This window comes from Cervus canadensis, chromosome 33 (genome assembly GCF_019320065.1).
Source record: "Cervus canadensis isolate Bull #8, Minnesota chromosome 33, ASM1932006v1, whole genome shotgun sequence".
NCBI lineage: Eukaryota > Metazoa > Chordata > Mammalia > Artiodactyla > Cervidae > Cervus > Cervus canadensis.
This window is the reverse complement of record NC_057418.1, coordinates 3,683,399-3,709,108: the sequence shown is the minus strand read 5'-3', so window position 1 is coordinate 3,709,108 and position 25,710 is coordinate 3,683,399. Positions and strand designations below refer to the sequence as shown.

Here is a 25,710-nt window from a genome sequence, read left to right as displayed (position 1 = left end):
ATTTTATAGAGCTATTAAGTATAAGGAGTTCATATCTGATTTTATGTTTGCACATATTTAACAAACTTAATAAAATTGATTTAGGCCAAACACTGGGGGTACATGAGCCTCTTTTCCCTTAAGAGCAATCAGTAAATTGTAGTTCTCAAGTTGGAAAAACACTGGTTTAGAAAGCCTCTGAATTACCCTAACAGAGGCCTGCCTTAATTTGGGACAATGGGAAGTGCATTTACCAATTAGGGCAATTCCCCCTGGGGAAGCTTCTGTCATCTTTTATCCCAACTTTTGCTGTTACTACTCCAACCTACCTTGAGTTCCTGAGTCATGTTTTCAAGACCATACAGAATTTTATACGGAGCAGGCAGTGGACCGGTGAGGTTGACGCTCGTGGCCATCTGCTCCAGACGAGCCAAGTCACCGAGCAGAAGGCCGGTGCATTCATCTCCACAAACTGTGAAAGGCAAATGGCAGAGAATATTGACTTCTGCTAAGCATCCCAGACAGACGTGCAAAGATTTCAGCTATGAAATATTTTATGGGCTAAGTATCCTGAGAAAGATGATGTTTCTCACCTCAAATAATTAACACTTTTGAATGGATGACAGTACAAAAAAGATGAAACCAACAACAAAAGAGCAGACATGCGTGTCACCCAGAACCTGAGATGTGGATGATGATACAAACAGCAACCAGAGAAGAGGAGCCAGTGGATTTTGAGAGGAAATGAGTGCATTGCCTAAGTATTAAAGATGTAAGACATGGAATACAGCATTTATAAATACCCCAGAAATGCCACCTGAGCAGTGTACAGAAAATCCATAACTGGGAATAAAATATGCTTTGGAATCTAAAAATGCATACATTGGTCCCTTAGATAGAGCGTGGAGAATCTGTAGCTATTGGGTCTCCACATGCTTCATGTATTAAATATGCAAAAACTGTATGACTCTTTAGCTTAACTTCTACTGATAGTTTTTTTTTTTTAACAAGTCAAAAGAACTCTTCTCTTGGCAATTTGTGTTTTTTTCCCCTCCTGATGAAATTTATTTATTTACTTACTGATTCACTTACTCACTTACGTATTTGCCAACTCTTCCTCTTTAGTCACTCACTGCATTATCACTCACGATTAGATGGAGTCCCACAGATTTCTACTTTGATGATTAACCTAACCCTGTCTTACGGAAAAATAACTGCCGAAAGTCAGGAAAACTTTATTCTTGAAGTAGCAAAGAGTGCTAGTGTTCTACGTATATATTTTTTCAATGATTAGAAAGAGGGACTATTCAAAGTTGGTAGGGGTGGAAGGGGTCTGGATGGTAGCAGAGAGAAAAAAAAGGTTTCTTCACCACTATCACACTAACTCATAAATAGTACAATTTCTAAAATTAAAATATGTTGATTCTTTTGGAGACTTTATAAAATATACCTATTCAGTTTGGATTTTTAGTTCAAAAATTTTTTTTCACTCTTTGCCCATCAGAGAAATGAGGTATAGCTTCTCCATGCCAAGAAGCATGTGCTAACATATTTATGATATGCATCTATGTATTGAGAGAGTCAATTCTTGGGTAGGTTGATAAGAAGTCCAGGGTCCCTGAGGAGAAAGGGGTCTGGGGATCTTGAGGAGAAAATGACAAATGTTTTTTGCTTTAAGTCCAGAGCTGATGATTATACAACAAAACAACTCATCTTGCTCAAGGATCTGTTTTTCCTTGAACTTTGTACCAGTGATTATCTAACAAGAATGTAGCCTGCTTGAGGACAAGTTTTTCCTCCTCCAGAACCTTCTGACTAATCCTGTCATCTATTAAAATGCAAATTGGGAAGATCTTTCTATTGTTAGTTCTAATTCTGTTATCTTTAAATGTATATTGTTGGAGTGGGTCTGGTAAGACCCTTACAATCCTGAGACATTCTTTTGATTTACTGTAATAACCAACTGAAAAAGCATATAGCTCTCTTGCTAAGACTAGCAAGTGGAGCATTCTCCGGCCCCCTTCTGATGTCTATGTCAGAAGCTTTCTCTGTCCCTTTTTATACTTTAATAAAACTCTGTCTACACAAAAGATCTTGAGTGATCAAGCCTGGTGCCTGATCCTGAAACTAAATCTTCTTCTGAGATCATGAATCTGACATTGTTCACCGTAAGTGATCAGCATATAGATAACAATTTCTAGCTTACATTCTGCATATGGAGGTATCAAAACTACATACAAGTCAAAAGAGAGGACAATACATACCACGAAAAATACTGAGATCTGGAGCAGCTTTGCCTTATGCCCCAAACTGGCAAGGATTCAATTCGTTCTCTAAACTAAACTCCCTTGAGCTGCCCAATGGAGAGAAAACCATTAACTGATGCTTGTAGACAAAGAAGTAGTACAGAGAGTGATTTTTTGATAGGATGGCAGTTAGACATGAGTAATATCCCCTTCACAGGGACAAAACTGCCCCAGCAGGGCTATCATGTATCAGCTCCTTGCAGGTGACTCCGCTGAGTGGGGAGCGTCACCTCCAGGGGTGCTCAGATCCTGGAGCCTTGCAAGCTGAGTGAACAAAGAGGCTTTGGAAGCAAGAAGTGAGGTCTGACAAACTAGAGCTGGATCTCTTTCTCTTCTATCCAGAATGAGAGACGATTTGCATTTAAAAATGGAAACTAAGTAAAAGGAAGAGAAGGCTGTGGCCTCAAATCCCCGGCTCAATGTTAAGTGCTTGAGAAGTTTCAACAGACCTGTCAACATGAAACAGTCATGGAACATGCAACCTGGAACACAGTTAGGCACCAAATTGACTCTGTCTAAACACCAAGACCCAATTTCGTCCTCCAACTTGAATGGGTTTCAGAGGCATCTGATGGGCTTTCTTAAACCACAGAAGGCTGGGCCATACCCTTAGCATTTCTGATTTGAGAGGTAATTGAATGGTCTGGTTTCTGATTCTCTGATTGAACATGTGCTTTTCTAACAAGCTCCCAGGTAAATATTAATTCTTTGGTCTGGGCACCACACTTTGGATAACTACAATATCAGTAGCAATCACATCACCTGGGAGCTTATTAGGATATTGGGCCCCATCCCAGATCCAGTGAATCAGAATCTGCATTTCAGAAAGTGATCTCTGCATGTTAATGTTTGAGATGCACTGCTGTGGGTCAGCAGCTTTCCATCTTGCTGCATATTGGAATCATGGCCGTTTACAAAAATACAGATGTCTGGTGTTTCCCCTAGCCACCTCCAGAGACTCTGATTTGATGGGCTTGAGGTAAGGCCCAGGCATCAGTACATTTAAAAGATACCAGATGATTCTATCAGATAGCAGAGTTTAGAACCACTGGGTCAGACGACAAACTTCACAGATTCTCTATCCTTAAGGGAGATAGGGTTTGGAAGAAAGAGGTCATTTGACTTGCTGTCTCCTCCGCCAAGAACACTTCTTCCTTCATATTCAGCTGTGTGACTCCTGGAGAACCAGGGCCAGGGCTCAAGTGTTACTTCCTCGGAGGAGTCGGCCCTGATGACTGAAATTACTGTCCTCACACATCACTATTGTATTCCCTTTGTCTTGTTATCTTAACACGCATGCATGTATAAGCTATCTTTTCATTTTAGGCATTTATATATTGTTTCTTTATCACCAGAGAAGGGACCTTAGTCAGCTTTGGTCACGGTGCCTAAGAAAGTGTCTTGCACATAGTAAGTAGTCAACAAATATTTGTTTACTACTATCTTCGTGAAAGGAGAGCAAAAAATATTTTGGAGAAGATCACAGAGTTATCACCATTTTAAAAGTTCCATTCAACCTCTAGTGAACATGTATTTTGGGCAGATGTTCTCAGGATAGAAGCAAGCAGTGTGCTCTTTTTCGCTTTCAAGATCTTGAAAGATACTTGATAATATGACATCTCACTATGCTTTTTAGGGTAGGGTGTTCTTCAGAATACATTGCTAGTTCTTTCTCTAACTTATTTAGAATTTATAACCTACCCATTTCTAAGAGGAATTGAGTCAGCTCATTGATAATTGTATTGAGGAGCTTGAGGCTCCTCATGGATGGTTCCAGAAACTTCCAGGGAAAAGTTTTCTCAGTAATTTCAGTTTTTACTTCATACAAGCATAAATCAGAGGCTGGAATGCAGAACTAGATCTGATTTACTGTAAAACACTGCAGAGTAAATTGGCGAGCTAGAATGCCAAGAGGCATGATGAATACGGATTTTTTTCTCATTTATTCTACCCCCTGTCCATCTGTTTTGGTTCCTCATCTTCAGTTGTTGAAATGAAAATGTATTTAATTGCTCTTTCAAGGACTCATAATTCCATTTTATGTCTCTGCGTCCAAAGGTCTATTATTATACTATGTCTTATGGTCTCTGTATTTGCTTTTGGGGGAAGAAAGTACAAGCACATTTCCATAAGCGAAGGCTAAGTTTTACAGCATGCTCCAAGTAATATACTAACACACATCCAAATGGGTCAGGAAGACTTATGAATGTGACAGCTATGGGGTTTTTTAAAAGCTTCTGTACAAGTCTAGTTCATGCAGTTATAAGATAAACACATGGGGAAATGTGCCCTTTACATAATGGTTTGCTAATTTTATCCTGACACAAAATATTTAACTTACACCACAAGCTACTTTCATTTGTCCTCAAAAAGTCTGAAATGTCTGGCAACAAACACTGGAAATGGGATGCAAATTAAAACCACATTTAATTCAGTACGATAGGGAAAGTCTGAAGTGTGTATAGAGACAAGGAATATTCACATTACATAAACATTGTTCTTTGATAAGGGTGCAGTAACCACTCATAACACCTATCATATAATCAAGATCCCCAAGGAACCTCTCCAAACCATTCTCCCATTCAGCAATAGAGATAAGGTTATAAAATGAGATTCTGCCTGAAATGCATGGGAGCAAAAAGCAAATATTTTAAGACTATGATTATATTTTACATGACTAAATGTTTCTAAGGCTTTGCCTGTGAAAATGTCAGGATAAATTTGTGTCTAATATTAACAAATGCAGTACTAAATTCAGATTGTTATAGCTGGGCACATGTAAGGGGCAAATCATGCAGCTGAAATTACAGATCGTTCTGTTAGCAATTAGCACAAAATATTGCATTTCTACTAGAATCCCCCACGCATAATAAGCACCGGCTTACTGTCACAAAAAATTCACCCACCACATCCAAACCAAATAATCTGAAGCTGAAATGAGAGCACTGCATAGTTTTAAAAAGGCCAAACCTATTAACCAATTTTAGGTAAAGATACACAGATTGCCCACTCTAAGCAAATGGGGATAAAATGAGTAAGTACACATTTCTAACAAAAGAAAAAAGCTGTGTGTTAATGTGCATTTTAATTTAATTCTTCTACATTAAGGCCATTGATTGTTTCTTGTATATGGATTTAAATTTTTTTTAAAATTTATTTATTTGGCTGTGCTGGGTCTTAGTTGCAGCACATGGGATCTTTCAGTTGTAGCATGTAGCTTCGTGCATGTGGGAGCTAGTTCCCTGACCAGGGACCGAACTCAGGCCCCCTGATTTGGGAGCAAGGAGTCTTAGACACTGGACCATGAGGAAAGTTTCTGGGTATGGATTTTATGTTTCTCTCTTTCCTCTTCAAGAAGAAAGTTTTAGATTAGCATTTATTTAAGACTTATTAAACAAATTCAGTTATTCTATATTATTTACAGATAAATATCTTCTAACATAAAAATGTGGCTTTAAATCCATTAAAAAGGCTTTTTCTTTTGCCTGTTAGTTCTTTGAATAGAGGGAAAGATTTTCTGTAGATTTTGGATGAGGCTGATAATTTATTCATATAACAAGTTGTGAGGTATATAAATATTAAATAAACTTATGTACATAAGTGTATATTTAAAATAAGTTCAATATGGTTCTCGGGCTTCCCTGATAGTTCAGTTGGCAAAGAGTCCGCCTGCAATGCAGGGGACTGCAGTTCAATTCCTGGGTCAGTAAGATCTGCTGGAGAAGGGATAGGCTGCCCACTTCAGTATTCTTGGGCTTTCCTTGTGGCTCAGCTGGTAAAGAATCCACCTGCAATGCAGGAGACCTGGGTTTGATCCCTGGGTTGGGAAGATCCCCTGGAGAAAGCAACAGTTACCCACTCCAGTATTCTGGCTTGGAGAATTCCATGATCTGTATAGTCCATGGGGTCGCAAAGTGTCAGACATGACTGAGTGACTTTCACTTTCAATATGGTTTAAGTATGGTGCAGCTCTTCAAAAAAACAAAGGGAGAAATGTCTGTTTAGATCTTTGGCCCATTTTTTGATTGGGTCATTTATTTTTCTGGAATTGAGCTGCAGGAGTTGCTTGTATATTTTTGAGATTAATCCTTTGTCTGTTTCTTCATTTGCTATTATTTTCTCCCATTCTGAAGGCCGTCTTTTCACCTTGCTTATAGTTTCCTTTGTTGTGCAAAAGCTTTTAAGTTTCATTAGGTCCCATTTGCTTATTTTTGCTTTTATTTCCAGTATTCTGGGAGGTGGGTCATAGAGGATCTTGCTGTGATGTATGTCAGAGAGTGTTTTGCCTACATTCTCCTCTAGGAGTTTTATAGTTTCTGGTCTTACATTTAGATCTTTAATCCATTTTGAGTTTATTTTTGTATATGGTATTAGAAAGTGTTCTAGTTTCATTCTTTTACAAGTGGTTGACCAGGTTTCCCAGCACCACTTGTTAAAGAGCTTCTTTTTTCCATTGTATATTCTTGCCTCCTTTGTCGAAGATAAGGTGTCCATAGGTACGTGGATTTATCTCTGGGCTTTCTATTCTGTTCCATTGATCTATATTTCTGTCTTTGTGCCAGTACCATACTGTCTTGATGACTGTGGCTTTGTAGTAGAGCCTGAAGTCAGGCAGGTTGATTTGATTCCTCCAGTTCCATTCCCAAAGATCTAAACAGACATTTCTCCAAAGAAGACATACAGATGGCTAACAAACACATGAAAAGATGCTCATCACTCATTATCAGAGAAATGCAAATCAAAACCTCAGTGAGGCACCATTACACGCCAGTCAGAATGGCTGCTATCCAAAAGTCTACAAGCAATAAATGCTGGAGAGGGTGTGGAGAAAAGGGAACCCTCTTACACTGTTGGTGGGAATGCAAACTAGTACAGCCGCTATGGAGAACAGTGCGGAGATTCCTTAAAACACTGGAAATAGAACTGCCATATGACCCAGCAATCCCACTTCTGGGCATACACACTGAGGAAACCAGATCTGAAAGAGACACGTGCACCCCAATGTTCATCACAGCACTGTTTATAATAGCCAGGACATGGAAGCAACCTAGATGCCCATCAGCAGACGAATGGATAAGGAAGCTGTGGTACATATACACCATGGAATATTACTCAGCCATTAAAAAGAATTCATTTGAATCAGTTCTAATGAGATGGATGAAACTGGAGCCCATTATACAGAGTGAAGTAAGCCAGAAAGATAAAGACCAATACAGTACACTAACGCATACATATGGAATTTAAAAAGATGATAACAATAACCCTATATGCAAAACAGAAAAAGAGACACAGATGTACAGAACAGACTTTTAGACTCTGTGGGAGAAGGCGAAGGTGGGATGTTCTGAGAGAATAGCATTGAAAAAAGTATACTATCAAGGGTAAAACAGATCACCAGCCTAGGTTGGATGCATGAGACAGGTGCTCAGGGCTGGTGCACTGGGAAGACCCAGAGGGAGGGGATGGAGAGGGAGGAGGGAGGGGGGATCAGGATGGGGAATACATGTAAATCCATGGCTGATTCATGTCAATAAATACTGTTTAAAAAAAAAAACAACAAAAAAAAGGGAAGCTTTGAAACTACTACAAGTAATAATGGGACAATAACTTTTATCTTCACATCATCCATTATATGGCAGACAATATGTTGTGTCTTGACTTCATTATCTCATCCAATGTTCACAGAAATTCTATGAAGTGAGTACCTTTAATGCCCTACTTTTAAAGATGAGAAAAATAGTTACAGTCACAGTGTTTACAAATCCATAAATAATGTACTTGAAGGACTTAAAGAGAAGAGCAAATATAAGGTGACTAAAAAGGGGTTTTCTGTGACTTGAAGAGCCTAGAATTAATTATTTAAAAACCCAGAATTTAGCATATCTCATCAGAAATGGAGGAGCTGCACAAAACATCATGCTTTTGAAAAAAATGGTCAAATGATAACCATGATGATAAGAATGGCTAGAATTTGCTAAACATCTATTATGCTTAGACTTGTCACCTAATGCATAAGATTTTATGGGTAGTAAAATGAGGCTTAGAAAAGTTAACAAATCAGATGTCACACAACTTTCATGGGGCCAGTCAGAATTCAAAGCCTCTATAAGCACTTCATAATAGCATGCTTCCTTGCATTAGGAGATGCTCTGTTTCAGAGACACCATAACATAGGAGAAGATGACTAGACTACCTCATTTATAAGACTTCTAACTTTAAGGTAATGTGATCAATTTTTCTTCAAGGTTAATAAACTTCCTGGATCTTGCAGAGTGAAAACTGTAATCAAATAGCATTTACTCACAAAGCCTGACTGAAAATTAAATAGTGATCCACCTCTTCTGTGTGACAGTTCAACAGTACAACTCCTTAATCGATTAATGGAATGGCTTTCTCAGTGTGATACACAAACTCCTGGGACTTGACAGCCAGTAAGAAAATCATCTGGAGTCAGTGATAGTTGCTGTTCTACATTTTTAACCTGAACGTAGGTCAAGGACACTGGCAACAAGAAACTCAAAACATGTTTCTCAAACAAAATAGGTGTGAAAAAGGTGAAAGGAGGGTGAACAGAAATTACTTTTATAGCTACTCTGATGCCTGGATTTGAATAACATGCCCTGGTTTAGAATGACAGAAAACTATAGCAGACATGTATGTATGTGATCAGTCATGTTCCACTCTTTGCAACCCCATGGACTGTAGCCCACCAGGCTCCTCTGTCCATGGAATTTCCCAGACAAGAATGATAGAGTGAATTGCCATTTTCTACTCTAGGGGACCTTCACAACCCAGGGATCAAACCCATGTCTCTTGTGTTTCCTGCATTGGCAGGCAGATTCTTTGCCACTGTGCCATACTGACCTTTGAATAGGAACTAGGACTTGGGGATTAAATAGAGACAGAGGGAGGATGGCATTTAAAAGGCTAGGATGGAGGGTGATCACAAGTCTAACAAACAAAACCTCATTCATTAAATAGCAAATAAAGGTCAACTGATGGTTTTTCATCATCTTTCATTACAGAAAGTCTCATTTTCTTTACAGTGATCAACCACTTCCACTATTTTGTTCCTGCTCTCATATATAGGGAACATATATACTAACTGATATTAGTAATCATCTTTGATTATAAGAATACTGCAGTGCTCTAGTGATAATATATAAAGGCCTCTGCATTATTGTGATAGATTCTTGCTAACAACTGGCTATTAAAAGTTATAGTCTAAATAAAATAACTAACACAAAGACCTACTGTATAGCACAGGGAATTATACTCAACAATAACCTGTAAGGGAAAAGAATAAAAAAGATTCATATTTTTTATATATATTTTATACATATACATAAACTGAATCATGGGCTTCCATGGTGGTTCAGTAGTAAAGAATCTGCCTGCAAAGCAGGAGATGCAGGTTCAATCCCTGGATTGGGAAGATCCCCTGGAGAAGGAAATGGCAACCCACTCTAGTATTCTTGCCTGGGAAATCTCATGGACAGAGAGGCCTGGTGGGCTCAAAGAGCTGGACATGACTTAGTGTCTAAATAACAACAACAAACGGAAGCACTGTGCTATACACCTGAAACTAATTTGACATTGTAAATCAACAACACTTCAATAAAATAAATAAAATAAAGACAATAATCTATATAAAGACATCACTTTGCCAACAAAGGTCTGTCTAGTCAAAGCTATGGTTTTTCCAATAGTCATGTATGGATGTGAGAGCTGGACCATAAAGAAGACTGGGTGCCAAAGGATTGATGCTTTCAAACTGTGGTGTTGGAGAAGACTCCCGAGAGTCCCTTGGACTGCAAGGAGATCCAACCAGTCTATCCTAAAGGAAATCAATCATGAATATTCATTGGAAGGACTGATGCTAAAGCTGAGATTCCAATACTTTGGCCACCTGATGTGAAGATCTGACTCACTGGAAAAGCCCCTGATGCTGTGAAAGACTGAAGGTGGGAGGAGAAGGGGATGACAGAGGATAAAGTGGTTGGATGGCATCACTGACTCAATGGACATGAGCTTGAGGAAACTCTTGGAGTTGGTGAAGGACAGGGAATCCTGGCATGCTGCAGTCCATGGGGACACAGAGTCAGACACGACTGAGCGATTGAACTCACTGACTGACTGAAGAGCATAAACTCTACAGGGAGTACATAAATTCTTTCTACTAATATGTGGCTCACCTGAGATACTGCAATGATCATTCCCCAGCGCATTTTTTTTTTTAAATATACACAGCCATGATGTGGGCCAAATTAAACTGTGTTTTCTAAAGAATCAGCCAAAGAGAGAAGAACTAACTACATGATACATGCTACTAATGATTTGGGTTTTAATTTATCTCTATCAAATGTGACAAACATCTTGTTTTTATAGTCAGCACAGATTAAGAGCACTATTTCATCTCTTTTCTTCAGTGAAGTAACATGGACTCCAGGCTCTGAAAAAGGTTTTATTTGTATCAGAGGACACTTTTCTTACTACATAAATATTCTCTTGCCAGAATCAAGCTACTTCATCCACTCCCACTCATGGGCGTTATAAAATTCTACTATAGTCACATGTGACAAATCAGGACCAGCAGATCAATGTACTAGGTGAATCCATTCTTTGGTTTCTTGCTCTAAGTTAGCTTAAGGATTTAGAAAGAAGGAAAGGAAGAAGTAAAACTGTCACTATTTGCAGATGACATGATGCTTTATATAGAAAATCCTAAAGGCACTGCCAAAAAACTACTTGAACTCATCAGTGAATTCAGTAAAGTGGCAGGATGCAAACTTAATATACAGAAATCTGTTGTGTTTCTGTACACTAAAGACAAACTATGAGAAGAGACATTAAGAAAACAATCCCACTTACAAATGCACCAAAAAGAATAAATCTAAAAATATAAAAGGATTCTATTTGTAAAACTATAAGACACTGATTAAAAAAATGGAAGACAACACACAAAAAAATGTAAAGATATACTGTGCTTATGGGTTGGAAGAATAAATATTGCTTAAATGACCATACTACCCAAGGCAATCTACAGATTCAACGCAATCCCTGTCAAAATACAATGGTATTTTCCACAGAATTAGAACAAATAATTCTAAAATTTGTATGGAAAAACAAAAGACTTCAAAGGGCCAATACAATTTTGTGAAAGAACAGAGCTGGAGGGATCATGCTCCCTGACTTTAGACTATACTACAGAGCTACATTTACCAAAAGAATATGGTACTGGTACAAAAACATACATATAAATCAATGGAACAAGATAGACAGCAAACGAACCATGAACTCATAGAAAAAGAGATCAGATTTTTCTGATCTCACCCCTAGAAAATTAATTAATTTAAAATTCAAGGTCTGTTAGATTAGCATTTAGGTTATGAACATATATTATTTAGTTGAATATTTCCATGTTAATAGTTTATCTTTAATAGCAATATTAAAACTAGTTGTACTATACTGGAAGTCTATACAATTATCATTAAAATATGCCATTTCACTTGAGAAGAGTGAATATGTATATACCAATAACTGAATATGATAATGTAAATGTATATTACATATTACACTTCATCTCTCTTCCCCCATCAAACTTGACATTTATTTTTATTTTAAATGCAATAAATTTTTATCAAAGGTTGTTGAAATACACAGAAAAGAAGAAGTTCAAAAATTATATTCCCAAATAAACCCAGTCTTTACCTTTTGGCAGATCTAAAAAGCCAGGCTTAGATGTTGGGGTAACTCATAAAACTAAAGCACAAACAAAAATTCTAGTGAAAATGTTATTAAGCTTTAGAGACACAAGATGTTAAAACCAGAAATACAAGCATATGTAAATACACTAAAATATGTAAATACTGAAATAAAAAGTACTTAAATAATTCATACTTATATTTGTTATAAAGAATTAAGACCACTATTGTAAATTTCCTCAAGGAAAAGAACACCACAGTATAATGGTCCTCCCTATATTTATAAATAACCTTTTTAGATTATATAAGATCTAAGAATTCTATTTAATACTAACAGTCTATGTAAACTCAGGATGTCATTACTGAATCCAGAAGCAGTTATTAAAACAAAGGGAAATACATGAGTAGAAACCCTTGAGTTCATTGTCACTACTTCCAGGTTCTGTAGTGGAAGAGAAAGTTAAGAAGAAGGATGCCCATGGATTTCTGTAAACTCAGAAAAGCCAGTTGTACTTCAAGGCTTATAGTGCCTGTCCATTTGATTACAAATTCAAGAGGATTCTAAAAAAATTTAACAAACCCAGACCTTTAATCTGTCACAAAGGCAATGTCAGCTTTAGGTAAAACTGCAAACTCTTAGATGGGCAAAATAAAATAGAATCTGCCTCCGGGAACTTTGCTGTAGGTCTTCAATGAACTGACTAAAGCATGCTGAGGATTTTCTCAGCCGTTCTTGGCTCAGCGGGATGGAGACAAAAACAGCAGGCAAACAGCAGAAGGTGGACAGACAGGGAGAAGGAAGAGTAGCAGTAGCTACTGAAAAACAAGGGAAACACTAAATGTTGAAAAATAAGAAAAAAAAAAGCCAGTCTTTCTCACTGGAAATGAGATAGAAATGGAACCAAGCCCCCAAAACCAATAATCAAGTTAGTATACGTACAAACACACTCCATGCCCTCACGCGCATGCCCCTGTTCACAGCCGTCACACTTCGGTCCCGTGGCTCCGGGTCGGCACGTGCAGATCCCCGTGACAGGGTCACAGGGGACAGGCAGTGAGCCATGGGGGTCACACTCACATTCTTGGCAGGAGCCTCCAGGGCTGCTTGGGCTGCCGGTATAGCCGGGGGCACACCTGAATTTAAACAGTGACAATGCAAATGAGATCAATAATAAGTCATGTCTCGAAATTATTGTTGTTGTGTGTCTGTTGTTGTGAATGAAACAAAATTGATAGCAAAAATCAATAGATCAGGGGTTCACAAATTTTTCCTGCAAAGAGCTAGATAGTAAACACTGCAGGCTTTGTAGGTCAAGAGGCAAAATCAAACTCGTGCAGTGAAAGAGAAAGAAATTTTCAAACATTTTTGGCTAAAGGGATTCAAATCAGAATATTAATCAAGTATAAATTGTTTTATAATAATCTACTAATGGAAAACCAATATAATAATAAGAATGGGATTCTTGTCAAGGTATCAAATTTACAAGCATGGGTGCAAAGTCACTTCAGTCATGTCCAACTCTGTATGACCCCACGGACTGTAGACCACCAGGCTCCTCTGTCCATGGAATTCTTCAGGCAAGAATACTGGAGTGGGTTGCTATTTCCTTCTCCACAAATTTACATAACTGGGGCTAAATATTTAGTGTTCTCTATTGGCTAAGTCTGCCTATAATAAGCATTTGCAGCTTGGGTGCCATACAGAAATAGGCAATGGGCCAAATTGTGTGGTCCAGTTTGCCCACTACTGCTCTAGACTACAAAAAGTTTTTTTGAAGTCTTCATTTTTAAATTAGAAATGAATAAAAATTTACATTGACTCCTGGGCTTACCTAGATGCATTCATTTTAGGGATCAAAATGACCAAATAATTCAACTTATTAATTTTACTAATGAGAAAAAGGAAGCAAGTGGCAATAAATGGCTACATTTTCTGTTTAATTCTTTCCTTTCAATCACATCTTTCTCAAGATAGATTTTTTTTATTGTGTCTCTCTGGAAGGGGATTATTTGATGTAAATAAAATATGTAACAGCAACTTGAGAAATTCTAAAGGAAATCCAACTGAATGAACTCCAAATGCCAACTGTTCATCAATCTTCCACCCTTCAGTGAAACAATTCACTTAAGTATATGTTGGTTACATTACTGTAAGTTTTTGAGCTAAGTTGCTTCAGTTGTGTCCGACTGTTTGAGACCCCATGGACTGTAGCCCACCAGATTCTTCTGTCCATGGGATTCTCCAGGCAAGAATACCGGAGTGGGTGCCATGCTCTTCTCCAGGGGATCTTCCTGACTCAGAGATCAAACCCATATCTCTTAAGGCTCCTGCCCTGGCAGGGAGGGTCTTTACCACTAGCACCACCTGGGAAGCCCAAGTAAGCTGGGTAACTTGTAAAAGATGCTGACAAGACTATATGCTCTGATTTACCCAGGATGGTCCCAGATTGCCTGTTGTCCTGGCTTAAGTGTTAAAAACACAGAGTCTCTCAGTTTTCTGGATAGCACAATCAATTATATATAAGTAGTTCAGCCTAAATATAATCAACAGCTAGCAAAGTAATGCTCAAAATTCTCCAAGCCAGGCTTCAATAGTACATGAACTGTGAACTTTCAGATGTTCAAGCTGGATTTAGAAAAGGCAGAGGAACCAGAGATCAAATTCCCATCCACTGGATCACTAAGTAGAAAACATCTACTTCTGCTTTATTGACTATGCCAAGGCCTTTGACTGTGTGGATCACCACAAACTGGAAAATTCTTCAAGAGATGGGAATATCAGACCACCTGACTTGCCTCCTGAGAAATCTGTACCCTGGTCAAGAAACAACAGTTAGAAATGGATATGGAACAACAAACTGGTTCCAAATCGGGAAGGGAGTATGTCAAGGCTGTATATTGTTACCCTGCTTATTTAACTTATATGAAGAGTACATCATGGGAAATGCTGCACTGGATGAATCACAAGCTGGAATCAAGATTACTGGGAGAAATTTCAATAATCTCAGATATGCAGATGACATCTCCCTTACGGCAGAAAGCAAAGAAGAACTAAAGAGCCTCTTGGTGAAAGTGAAAGACGAGAGTGAAACAGCTGGCTGAAAACTCAACATTCAGAAAGCTAAGATCATGGCATCTGGTCCCATCACTTCGTGTAAAATAGACGAGGAAACAGTAGAAACAGTGACAGACTTTAATTTTTTTGGCTCCAAAATCACTGCAGATGGTGACTGTAGTCATGAAATTAAAAGACGCTTGCTCCTTGGAAGAAAAGTTATGACAAACCTAGACAAGCATATTAAAAAGCAGAGACATCACTTTGCCAACAAAAGTCAGTCTAGTTAAAGCTATGGTTTTTCCAGTAGTCAAGTATGGATGTGAGAGTTGCACTATAAAGAAAGCTGAGTGCTGAAGAATTGATGCTTTTGAACTGTGGTGTCAGAGAAGACTCTTCAGAGTCCCTTGGACTACAAGGAGATCCACCTAGTTCATCCTAAAGGAAATAAGTCCTGAATATTCACTGGAAGGATTGATGCTGAAGCTGAAACTCCAATACTTTGGCCACCTGATACAAAGATCTGACTCATTGGAAAAGACCCTGATGCTGGGAAAAATTGAAGGCGGGAGGAGAAGGGGATGACAGAGGATGAGATGGCTGGATGGCATCACCGACTCGGGCATGAGTTTATGTAAACTCCGGGAGTTGATGTTGGACAGGGAGGCCTGGCTTGCTGCAGTCCATGAGGTTACAAAGAGTAGGATACAACTGAGTGACTGAACTGAACTGAAAGATGTTTGTTCAACAGGCAAACAGAGGAAAAAGATGAGAGACAGTAGGAGATTTAATCCAAAAGTTGTAAACACTAGCCAAATAATCCTGGACCATTTTTAGTGGCCTAGGACTGTCGAAATTTGCACAGCTGACTGTGAATGTTAATTCTCCCTGTGCTGGTTAGAAAAAGCAAAGCAAGAAGAAAATTATCTGTAACATTAGGTTTTTATACATTTATCATTTTAATATTTTATTTCCAATGTACTTTTACAAATGCTCAATAAAGTATCATTAAATAAGTCCATTTAAATTGTTTCTTAACATTTGCTGGTGAAAGAATTCAATTCCAAACAGGTTCAGATTGATTAAATGTTCAGAGTTTATTATAAGAGTAACAGAGATAAAGCATGGGTAGCGGTTTCTGTGATATAGGGACACTCAAGACATTTAAGCAGCTTTAGACCTGATGAGTTTGGGCAGGTCATAAGGTGATTTAAATGATTTAAGATGCTCTCAGAAGTGAAACAAATTTATTTGGAAGGTTACAATAAAAATTTAAGCAAGACCTTTAGTTTAATTTAGCTGAATAAAAGTAATTTTTCAGGGAAATATAGCCTGATCATTTATATGTTAGAAATGATGAATGTAGAGCTATAACAACATTTGCGAACTGCAAAAACTATTCAAGCCATTCCCATTTGATAGCATAAGACCCTGCTCATCTCTATGCTATACAAACTGTCAACTCTTATTGATTAAACATTTATGGATAATAAAAATATAAATTTTCTATAATCACTCTAGCTCAGAACAATAATTGTCATTTCCATGTACCCTTCCAATCTCTTCTATATACGTGCTTTTATAGATATTGGAAACTCCAATTTATAAATGTAGCTATAGTATCAAACATTTTTCATAAATTATGCCAGATAATCCTGTTGGTGTCCAGGGATGCTTTTAGTTGTCCTCCTACTGGTGTTTACAGGGGCATGAAATGGATATTAGGCTAAGCATGAACGCTACAGCACATTTGTGGACATGAAAAAAATATATATATATTCAAATGGTGTATATATCTCCACAACAAATAGCAATATTTTGGATTTTGCCTGCTTTTAGTTATTTCATTGTTACTAATTTCTGTTGGCATGAAAACTGTGAATGTTTTCTATATATACTATATATATATATATATATATATATGCAAGTAGTGAATATTTTTTTGTGTTTAGAGTTACCACATACAGAATTATTGAGAAATTTATTTTGCAAACTTATAGAAACTGCACTGAACTTTATAAACATATGTTTAATTATTTAGTTATCTATTTATTTCCATGGGCTTCCCAGGTAGCTCAGCTGGTAAAGAATTCTTCTGCAATACAGGAGACCCCGCTTCGATTCCTGGGTTGGGAAGTTCCCCTAGAGAAGGGATAGACTACACACTCTAGTTTTCTTGGGCTTCCCTGGTGGCTTGGATGGTAAAGAAACCACCTGCAATGTGGGAGACTTGGATTTGATCCCTGGGTTGGGAAGACCCCTGAAGGAGGGCACAGCAACCCTCTCCAGTATTCTTGCCTGGAGAATTCCCATGGACAGAGGAGGCTGGCGGGCTACAGTCCATGGGGTGGTAAAGAGTCAGACACAACTGAGCTACTAAGTGCATTTATTTCCATTATTAACATATCATTGCTGGTTATATTAAAAGAAGATTCTTAAATGGGTAATGATAAAATTAATATTGGTTTATATTTGCAAAGAGATTCATAATTTAAGAAAGCTCATAGAAGAATTCAGCAAAGGAGTAGGTAAAGCAAGACATGGAGAAGAAAGGATTCAAGCAATGGTATGAATCCAGGTAAGTTCCAGTCTCAGCCCAATCCAGGGAAAGCTCTGGAGCATAAATAACATCTCAAAATTTGTTCAGCTTTAGGGGAAAGGAGCTGGACTTTTGTACTCACACACAAGTGAGTTATTGGACCACTAGAGGAAGGGGTTAGGGGTAAATCTCAGGCCTTTTTGCCTCTCCTATGGGAGAGGAGATTATGTAGGTACTCAGACAGGGTATCCTCTACATACTTGATCTTCACAATGTCATTGTAAAGTAGGTACAACATGAACTATTCTGATATTATACACTAGAAAAGTGGGACCCAGAAAAGTCTGTGGAGCTCAGTTATGTCCACGATTCTTTATAAAACTTTATATTGCTATCAATCATGCTACAATTGTGATGTGTTTAAAGTTAATAGCTAATATTAGTTGCTCTCTGTTACTTTGTGAATAATAAAGCCTACTAAGATGATGGTGATAAGTTTGAGTATCCAAGATAGTACTGACCTTATAGAAAATAATGGATCCAGAAAATATAAATTACACTCTTCCTAGACAGTCAGTCTAGAACTGTTTCTTTTTTTTCCCCACTTAACCTTTATTTCTTCTCTTTTTTAAAAATTAATTTATTTTAATTGGAGGCTAATTACTTTACAATATTGTGGTGGTTTTTGGCATACATTGACATGAATCAGCCACAGGTATACATGTATCCCCAGTCCCAAAACTCCCTCCCACCTCCCTCCCCATCCCATCCCTCTGGGTTGTCCCAACACACTGGCTTTGAGTGCCCTGTTTCATGCATCAAACTTGGACTGATCTATTTCACATATGGTAATATACATGTTTCAATGCTATTCTCTCAAATCATCCCATCCACGCCTTCTTCCACAGAGTCCAAAAGTCTGTTCTTTATATCTGTGTCTTTTCTGCTGTCTCGCATATAGGGTCATCGTTATCATCTTTCTAAATTCCATATAAATGCATTAATATCCTGTATTGATGTTTTTCTTTATGATTTACTTCACTCTGTATAATAGGCTCCAGTTTCATCCACATCATTAGAACTGACTCAAATGAGTTCTTTTTAATAGCTGAGTAATATTACATTGTGTATATGTACCACAACTTTCTTATCAATTCGTCTGTAGATGGACACACAGGTTGTGTGCATGTCCTAGCTATTGTAAACAGTGATGCGATGAACATTGGGGTGCACGTGTCTCTTTCAATTCTGGTTTCCTCAGTGTGTATGCCCAGCAGTGGGATTGCTGGGTCGTATGGCAGTTCTATTTCCAGTTTTTTCAAGGAATTTCCACACTGTTCTCCATATTGGCTGTCCTAGTTTGCATTCCCACCAACAGTGTAAGAGGGTTCCCTTTTCTCCACATCCTCTCCAGCATTTATTGTTTGTAGACTTTTTGATGATGGCCATTCTGACTGGTGTGGGATAGTACCTCATTGTGGTTTTGATTTCCACTTCTCTGATAATGAGTGATGTTGAGCATCTTTTCATATGTTTGTTAGCCAACTGTATGTCTTCTTTGGAGAAATGTCTCTTTAGTCCTTTGACCCAATTTTTGCTTGGGTCATTTATTTTCCTGGTATTGAGCTGCATGAGCTGCTTGTATATTTTTGAGATTAATTCTTTGTCAGTTGCTTCATTTGCTATTATTTTCTCCCATTCTGAAAGCTATCTTTTCACCTTGCTCATAGTTTCCTTCACTGTGCAAAAGTTTTTAAGTTTAATAAGGTCCCATTTGTTTATTTTTGCTTTTATTTCCATTACTCTGGGAGGTGAGTCATTGAGGATCTTGCTATAATTTATGTCAGAGAGTGTTCTGCCTATGTTTTTCCCCAGGAGTTTTATAGTTTCTAGTCTTATACTTTTTGGATTTTTAATCCATTTTGAGTTTATTTTTGTGTGCGGTGTTAGAAAGTATTCTAGTTTCATTCATTTACAGGTGGTTGACCAGTTTTCCCAGCACCATTTGTTAAAGGGATTGTCTTTTCTCCATTGTATATTTTTGCCTCCTTTTTCAAAGATAAGGTGTTGGTGTGTGGATTTATCTCTGGTCTTTCTATTTTCTTCCATTGGCCTATATTTCTGTCTTTGTGCCAGTACCATACTGTTTGGAGGACTGCAGCTTTGTAGTATAGTCTGAAGTCAGACAGGTTGATTCCTCCAATTCCATTCTTCTTTCTCAAGGTTGCTTTGGTGATTTGAGGTTTTCTGTATTTCCATACAAATTGTGAAATTATTTGTTCTAGTTCTTTGAAAAATACCATTGGTAGTTTGATAGAGAGTCCACTGAATGTACAGATTGTTTTGGGTAGTATACTCATTTTCACTATATTGATTCTTCTGATCCACGAACATGGCATATTTCTCCATCTATTTGTGTCATCTTTGATTTCTTACATCAGTGTTTTATAGTTTTCTATATATACGTCTTTTGTTTCTTTAGGTAAATTTATTCCTAAATATTTTATTCTTTTCATTGCAATGGTGAATGAGATTGTTTCCTTATATTCTCTTTCTGCTTTCTCATTGTTAGTGTATAGAAATGTATGGGATTTCTGTGTATTCATTTTATATCCTGCAAATTTACTATATTCATTGATTAGCTCTAGTAATTTTCTGGTGGTGTATTTAGGGTTTTCTGTGTAGAGGATCATGTCATCTGCAAACAGTGAGAGTTTTACTTCTTTTCCAATCTGGATTCCTTTTATTTCTTTTTCTTCTCTGATTGCTGTGGCTAAAACTTCCAAAGCTATGTTGAATAGTAGTGGTGAGAGTGGGCATCCTTGTCTTGTTCCTGACTTTAGAGGAAATGTTTTCAATTTTTTGCCATTAAGGATAATGTTTGGTGTGTGTTTATCATGTATGGCTTTTATTATGTTGAGGTTTGTTCCTTCTATGCTTGCTTTCTGGAGAGTTTTTATCATAAATGGGTGTTGAATTTTGTCAAAGGCTTTCTCCACATCTATTGAGATAATAGTTTTTATCTTTCAATTTGTTAACATGGTGTATACATTGATTGATTTGAAAATACTGAAGAATCTTTGCATGTCTGGGATTAAGCCCACTTGGTCATGATGTATGATCTTTTTAATATGTTGTTGGATTCTGTTTGCTAGAATTTTGTTGAGGATTTTTGCATCTATGTTCATCAGTGATATTGGCCTGTAGTTTTCTTTTTCTGTAGCATCTTTGTCTGGTTTTGGTATTAGGGTAATGATGACCTTATAAAATGAGTTTGGGAGTTTACCCTCCTCTGCAATTTTCTGGAAGAGTTTGAGTAGGATTGGTGTTAGCTCTTCTCTAAATTTTTGGTAGAATTCACCTGTAAACTCATCTGGTCCTGGGCTTTTGTTTGTTGGAAGGTTTTTGACTATAGTTTCAATTTCCATGCTTGTGATGGGTCTGTTAAGATTTTCTATTTCTTCCTGGTTCAGTTTTAGAAGGTTATACTTTTCTAAGAATTCATCCATTTCTTCCAAGTTGTCCATTTTATTGGCACATCGTTGCTGATAGTAGTCTCAAGATCCTTTGTATTTCTGTGCTGTCTTTTGTGATTTCTCCATTTTGATTTCTAATTTTGTTGATTTGCTTCTTCTCCCTTTTTTTTCTTGATGAGTCTGGCTAATGGTTTGTCTATTTTATATATCTTCTCAAAGAACCAGCTTTTGGTTTTGTTGATTCTTGCCAGTCTCCTTTGTTTCCTTTTCATTTATATCTGCTCTGATTTATATGATTTCTTTCCTTCTACTAACCCTGGGTTTCTTCATTTCTTCTTTTTCTAGTTGCTTTATGTGTAAAGTTAGCTTATTTATTTGATTTTTCCCTTACTTATTGAGGTAAGCTTGTATTGCTATGAACCTTCCTCTTAGCACTGCTTTTACTGAATCCCATAGGTTTTGGGTTGTCATGTTTTCATTTTCATTTGTTTCTATACATATTTTGATTTCTTTTTTGATTTCTTCTGTGATTTGTGGGTTATTCAGAAGCCTCCATCTGTTTGTATTTTTAATAGCATGGTTTCCTGTAGTTGACATCTAATCTTACTGCATTGTGATCAGAAAAGATACTTGAAATGATTTCAATTTTTTTGAATTTACCAAGGCTAGATTTATATGCCAGGATGTGATCTATCCTGGAGAATGTTTTGTGTGCACTTGAGAAAAAGGTGAAATTCATTGTTTTGGGGTGAAATGTCCTATAGAAATCAAGTAGGTCTAACTGGTCCATTGTATCATTTAAACCTTGTGTTTCCTTGCTAATTTTCTGTTTGGTTGATCTATCCATAGGTGTGAGTGGGGTTTTAAAGTTTGCCACTATTATTGTGTTACTGTTAATTTCCTCTTTCACATTTGTTAACATTTGCCTTATGTATTGAGGTACTCCTATGTTGGGTGCATATATATTTATAATTTTTATATCTTCTTCTTGGATTGATCCTTTGATCATTATGTAGTGTCCTTCTTTGTCTCTTTTCACGGCTGTTTTTTCAAAGTCAAAAATCTTTTCAAAGATTTTTTTCAAAATCTTTTTTTCAATAGATTTTTCAAATCTATTTTATCTGATATGAGTATTTCTACTCCTGCTTTCTTTTGGTCTCTATTTGCATGAAATATAATTTTCCTGCCCTTCACTTTCAGTCTGTATGTGTCCCTTGGTTTGAGGTAGTCTGTTGTTTACAGGTCTTGTTTTTGTATCCATTCAGCCAGTCTTTGTCTTTTGGTTGGGGCATTAAACCCATTTACAATTAAGGTAATTATTGGTAAGTATGATCCCATTGCCATCTACTTTGTTGTTTCGGGTTTGAGTTTATAAATCTTTTCTGTGCTTCCTGTCTACAGAAGATCCTTTAGCATGTATTGAAGAGCTGATTTGGTGGTGCTGAATTCTCTCAGCTTTTGCTTGTCTATAAAGCTTTTGATTTCTCCTTCATATCTGAATAAGATCCTTACTAAGTACAGTAATCTGGGTTGTAAGTTTTTCTCTTTTATCACTTTAAGTATTTTCAGCCATTCCCTTCTGTCCTGAAGAGTTTCTATTGAAAGATCAGCTGTTATCCTTATGGGGATCCACTGTGTATAATGTGTTGCTTTTCCCTAGCTGCTTTTTATATTTGTTCTTTGTGTTTGATATTTGTCAGTTTGATTAAGATGTGTCTTGGAGTGTTTTGCCTTGGGTTTATCCTGTTTGGGACTCTCTGGGTTTCTTGGACTTGGGTGGCTATTTCCTTCCCCGTTTTAGGGAAGGTTTCAACTATTATCTCCTCAAGGATTTTCTCATGCTCTTTCTCTTTGTCTTATTCTTCTGGGACACCCAAGCTTCTTCTATTGGGGCATTTAACATTGTCCCAGAGGTCTCTGAGATTGTCCTCATTTCTTTTAAAGTTTTTTTCTTTTTTTGTCTCTGTTTCAATTATTTCCACCATTTTATCTTTCACCTCACTTATCCTCTTTTCTGCCTCATTTATTCTACTGTTGCTTCCCTCCAGAGAGCTTCTGATCTCAGTTATTAAATTATTCATTATTGATTGACTCTTCTTAATTTCTTCTAGGTCCTTGCTAAACATTTCTTGCATCTTCTCAATCCTTGTCTCTAGTTTATTTATCTGTAACTCCATTTTGTTTTCAATATTTTGGATCATCTGTACTATCATTATTCTGAATTCTTTTTCAGGAAGACTCCCTATCTTCTCTTCTTTTGTTTGATTTGGTGGGCATTTTTCATATTCCTTTACCTGCTGAATATTTCTCTGCCTTTTCATTTTGTTTCAGTTGCTGTGTTTGGGGTGCCCTTTTGTAGCCTGGAAGTTCGTGGTTTCTCTTTATTGTGGAGCCTGATCCCTGTGGGTGGGGTTGGACTAGTGGCTTGTCAAGGTTTCCTGGTCAGGGGATCTTGTGTCTTTGCTCTGGTGGGTGGAGCCCTTCTCATGGAGTGCAATGAAGTGTCCAGTAGTGAGTTGTGGGGTGTCTATGGGTTTGGCATGGCTATGGGAAGCATGTCTTTTAATGCTCAGGGTTATGATTCTGCTTTGTTGGAGAATTATTGTGGTTATATCTTGCACTGGAACTTGTTGGCTCTTGGGTGGAGCTTGGTTTCAGTGTAGGTGTCGAGATTTTTGGGTGAGCTCTTTTCTACTAATGTTCCCTGGAATCAGGAGTTCTTTGATATAGAACTGTGTTTCTTAACTTGCCATTTGTATTACAGTTAGCATTCCACTTAATAACTACAGTTTAGTTCAGTTCAGTCACTCCATCATGGCCGACTCTTTCCCATGGACCGCAGCACGCCAGGCCTTCCTGTCCATCACCAACTCCTGGAATTTACTCAAACTCATGTCCATTGAGTCAGTGATACCATCCAGCCATCTCATCCTCTGTCATCCCCTTCTCCTCCCGCCTTCAATCTTTCCTAGCATCAGAGTCTTTTCCAATGAGTCAGTTCTTCGCATTAGGTGGCCAAAGTACTGGAGTTTCAGCTTCGGCATCAGCCCTTCCAATGAACATCCAGGTCTGATCTCCTTTAGGATGGACTGCTTGGATCTCCTTGCAGTCCAAGGGACTCTCAAGAGTCTTCTCCAACACCACAGTTCAAAAGCATCAATTCTTCAGCACTCAGCTTTCTTTATAGTCCAACTCTCACATCCATACATGACTACTGGAAAACACACAGCTTTGATTAGATGGACCTTTGTTTGCAAAATAATGTCTCTGCTTTTTAATATGGTGTCTAGGTTGATCATAAATTTTCTTCCAAGGAGTAAGCATCTTTTAATTTAAAATGCAATCATTATCTGTAGAGATTTGGAGCCAAAAAATATAAAGTCTGCTATTGTTTCCATTGTTTCCCCATCTATTTTACATGAAGTGATGGGATCAGAGGCCAAGATCTTTGTTTTCTGAATGTTGATCTTTAAGCAAAGTTTTCCACACTCCTCTTTCACTTTCATCAGGAGGTTCTTTAGTTTCTCTTCACCTTCTGCCATAAGGGTGGTGTCATCTGCATATCTGAGGTTATTGATATTTCTCCCGGCAATCTTGATTCCAGCTTGTGCTTCATCCAGGTCAGCGTTTCTCATGATGTACTCTGCATATAAGTTAAATAAGCAGGGTGACAATATACAGCCTCAATGTACTCCTTTTCCTATTTGGAACCAGTCTGTTGTTCCATGTCCAGTTCTAACTGTTGCTTCCTGACCTGCATACAGGTTTCTCAAAAGGCAGGTCAGGTGGTCTGGTATTCCCATCTCTTTCAGAATTTTCCAGTTTATTGTGATCCACACAGTCAAAGGCTTTGGCATAGTCAATAAAGCAGAGATAGATGTTTTTCTAGAACTCTCTTGTTTTTTTGATGGTCCAGTGGATGTTGGCAATTTGATCTCTGGTTCCTCTGCCTTTTCTAAAACCAGCTTGGACATCTGGAAGTTCACAGTTCAAGTACTGTTGAAGCCTGGCTTGGAGAATTTTGAGCATTACTTTATTAACTTGTGAGATGAGTGCAATAGTGCAATAGTTGGAGCATTCTTTGGCATTGCCTTTCTTTGCGATTGGAATGAAAACTGACCTTTTCCAGTCTTGTTGCCAATGCTGAGTTTTCCAAATTTGCTGGCATATTGAGTGCAGCCCTTTCACAGCATCAATCTTTAGGATTTGAAATAGCTCAACTGACAACTACATACACGCATGATTAGAATTTGTAAAAAATATGGTGAGAGGAAGACTTTAAATAATATTTTTTTGTATGTATGTTGAAAAGGAGAACCAATTAACACTTTAATATTTGGACTGTACTAATTAAGAATGCTTGATACAATTTATATTCTGAATTATGTATATACTTGCTGATGTAGTGCCAGAGTTCTCAGAATAATAACATGCATGCAGGAAGTGCCCACCAATATTTCCCAATGAACTAAAATTAGAATTATGTGTCACCAGCCTTTTATTATCATTAACTACACATAACATTTTGAAATTGATTCATTCTTGTAAAATGCTCTTTTTCTCCCTTCTAATCTATACTAGGGTGTGTATGTATACATATATGTGCTAAAACATAAAGTTTCTTTAGATAAACTCTAAAGATACAAAAATA

The 25,710-nt window shown here is 37.5% G+C and overlaps 1 protein-coding gene across 7 annotated transcripts in view; it reads right to left on the bottom strand.

The window, feature by feature from the left end:
* Nucleotides 1–25,710, bottom strand: part of LAMA2 (laminin subunit alpha 2) — a 693,967-nt gene that overhangs the window by 160,614 nt on the left and 507,643 nt on the right. For all 7 annotated transcript variants that reach the window (XM_043457137.1, XM_043457138.1, XM_043457134.1 and 4 more), the window contains 2 exons: nt 12,930–13,123; nt 309–451 (listed from right to left, as the gene is read on the bottom strand). In XM_043457137.1, coding sequence (XP_043313072.1) covers nt 309–451; nt 12,930–13,123 — 337 coding nt within the window. The remainder of the gene's footprint in view (nt 1–308; nt 452–12,929; nt 13,124–25,710) is intronic.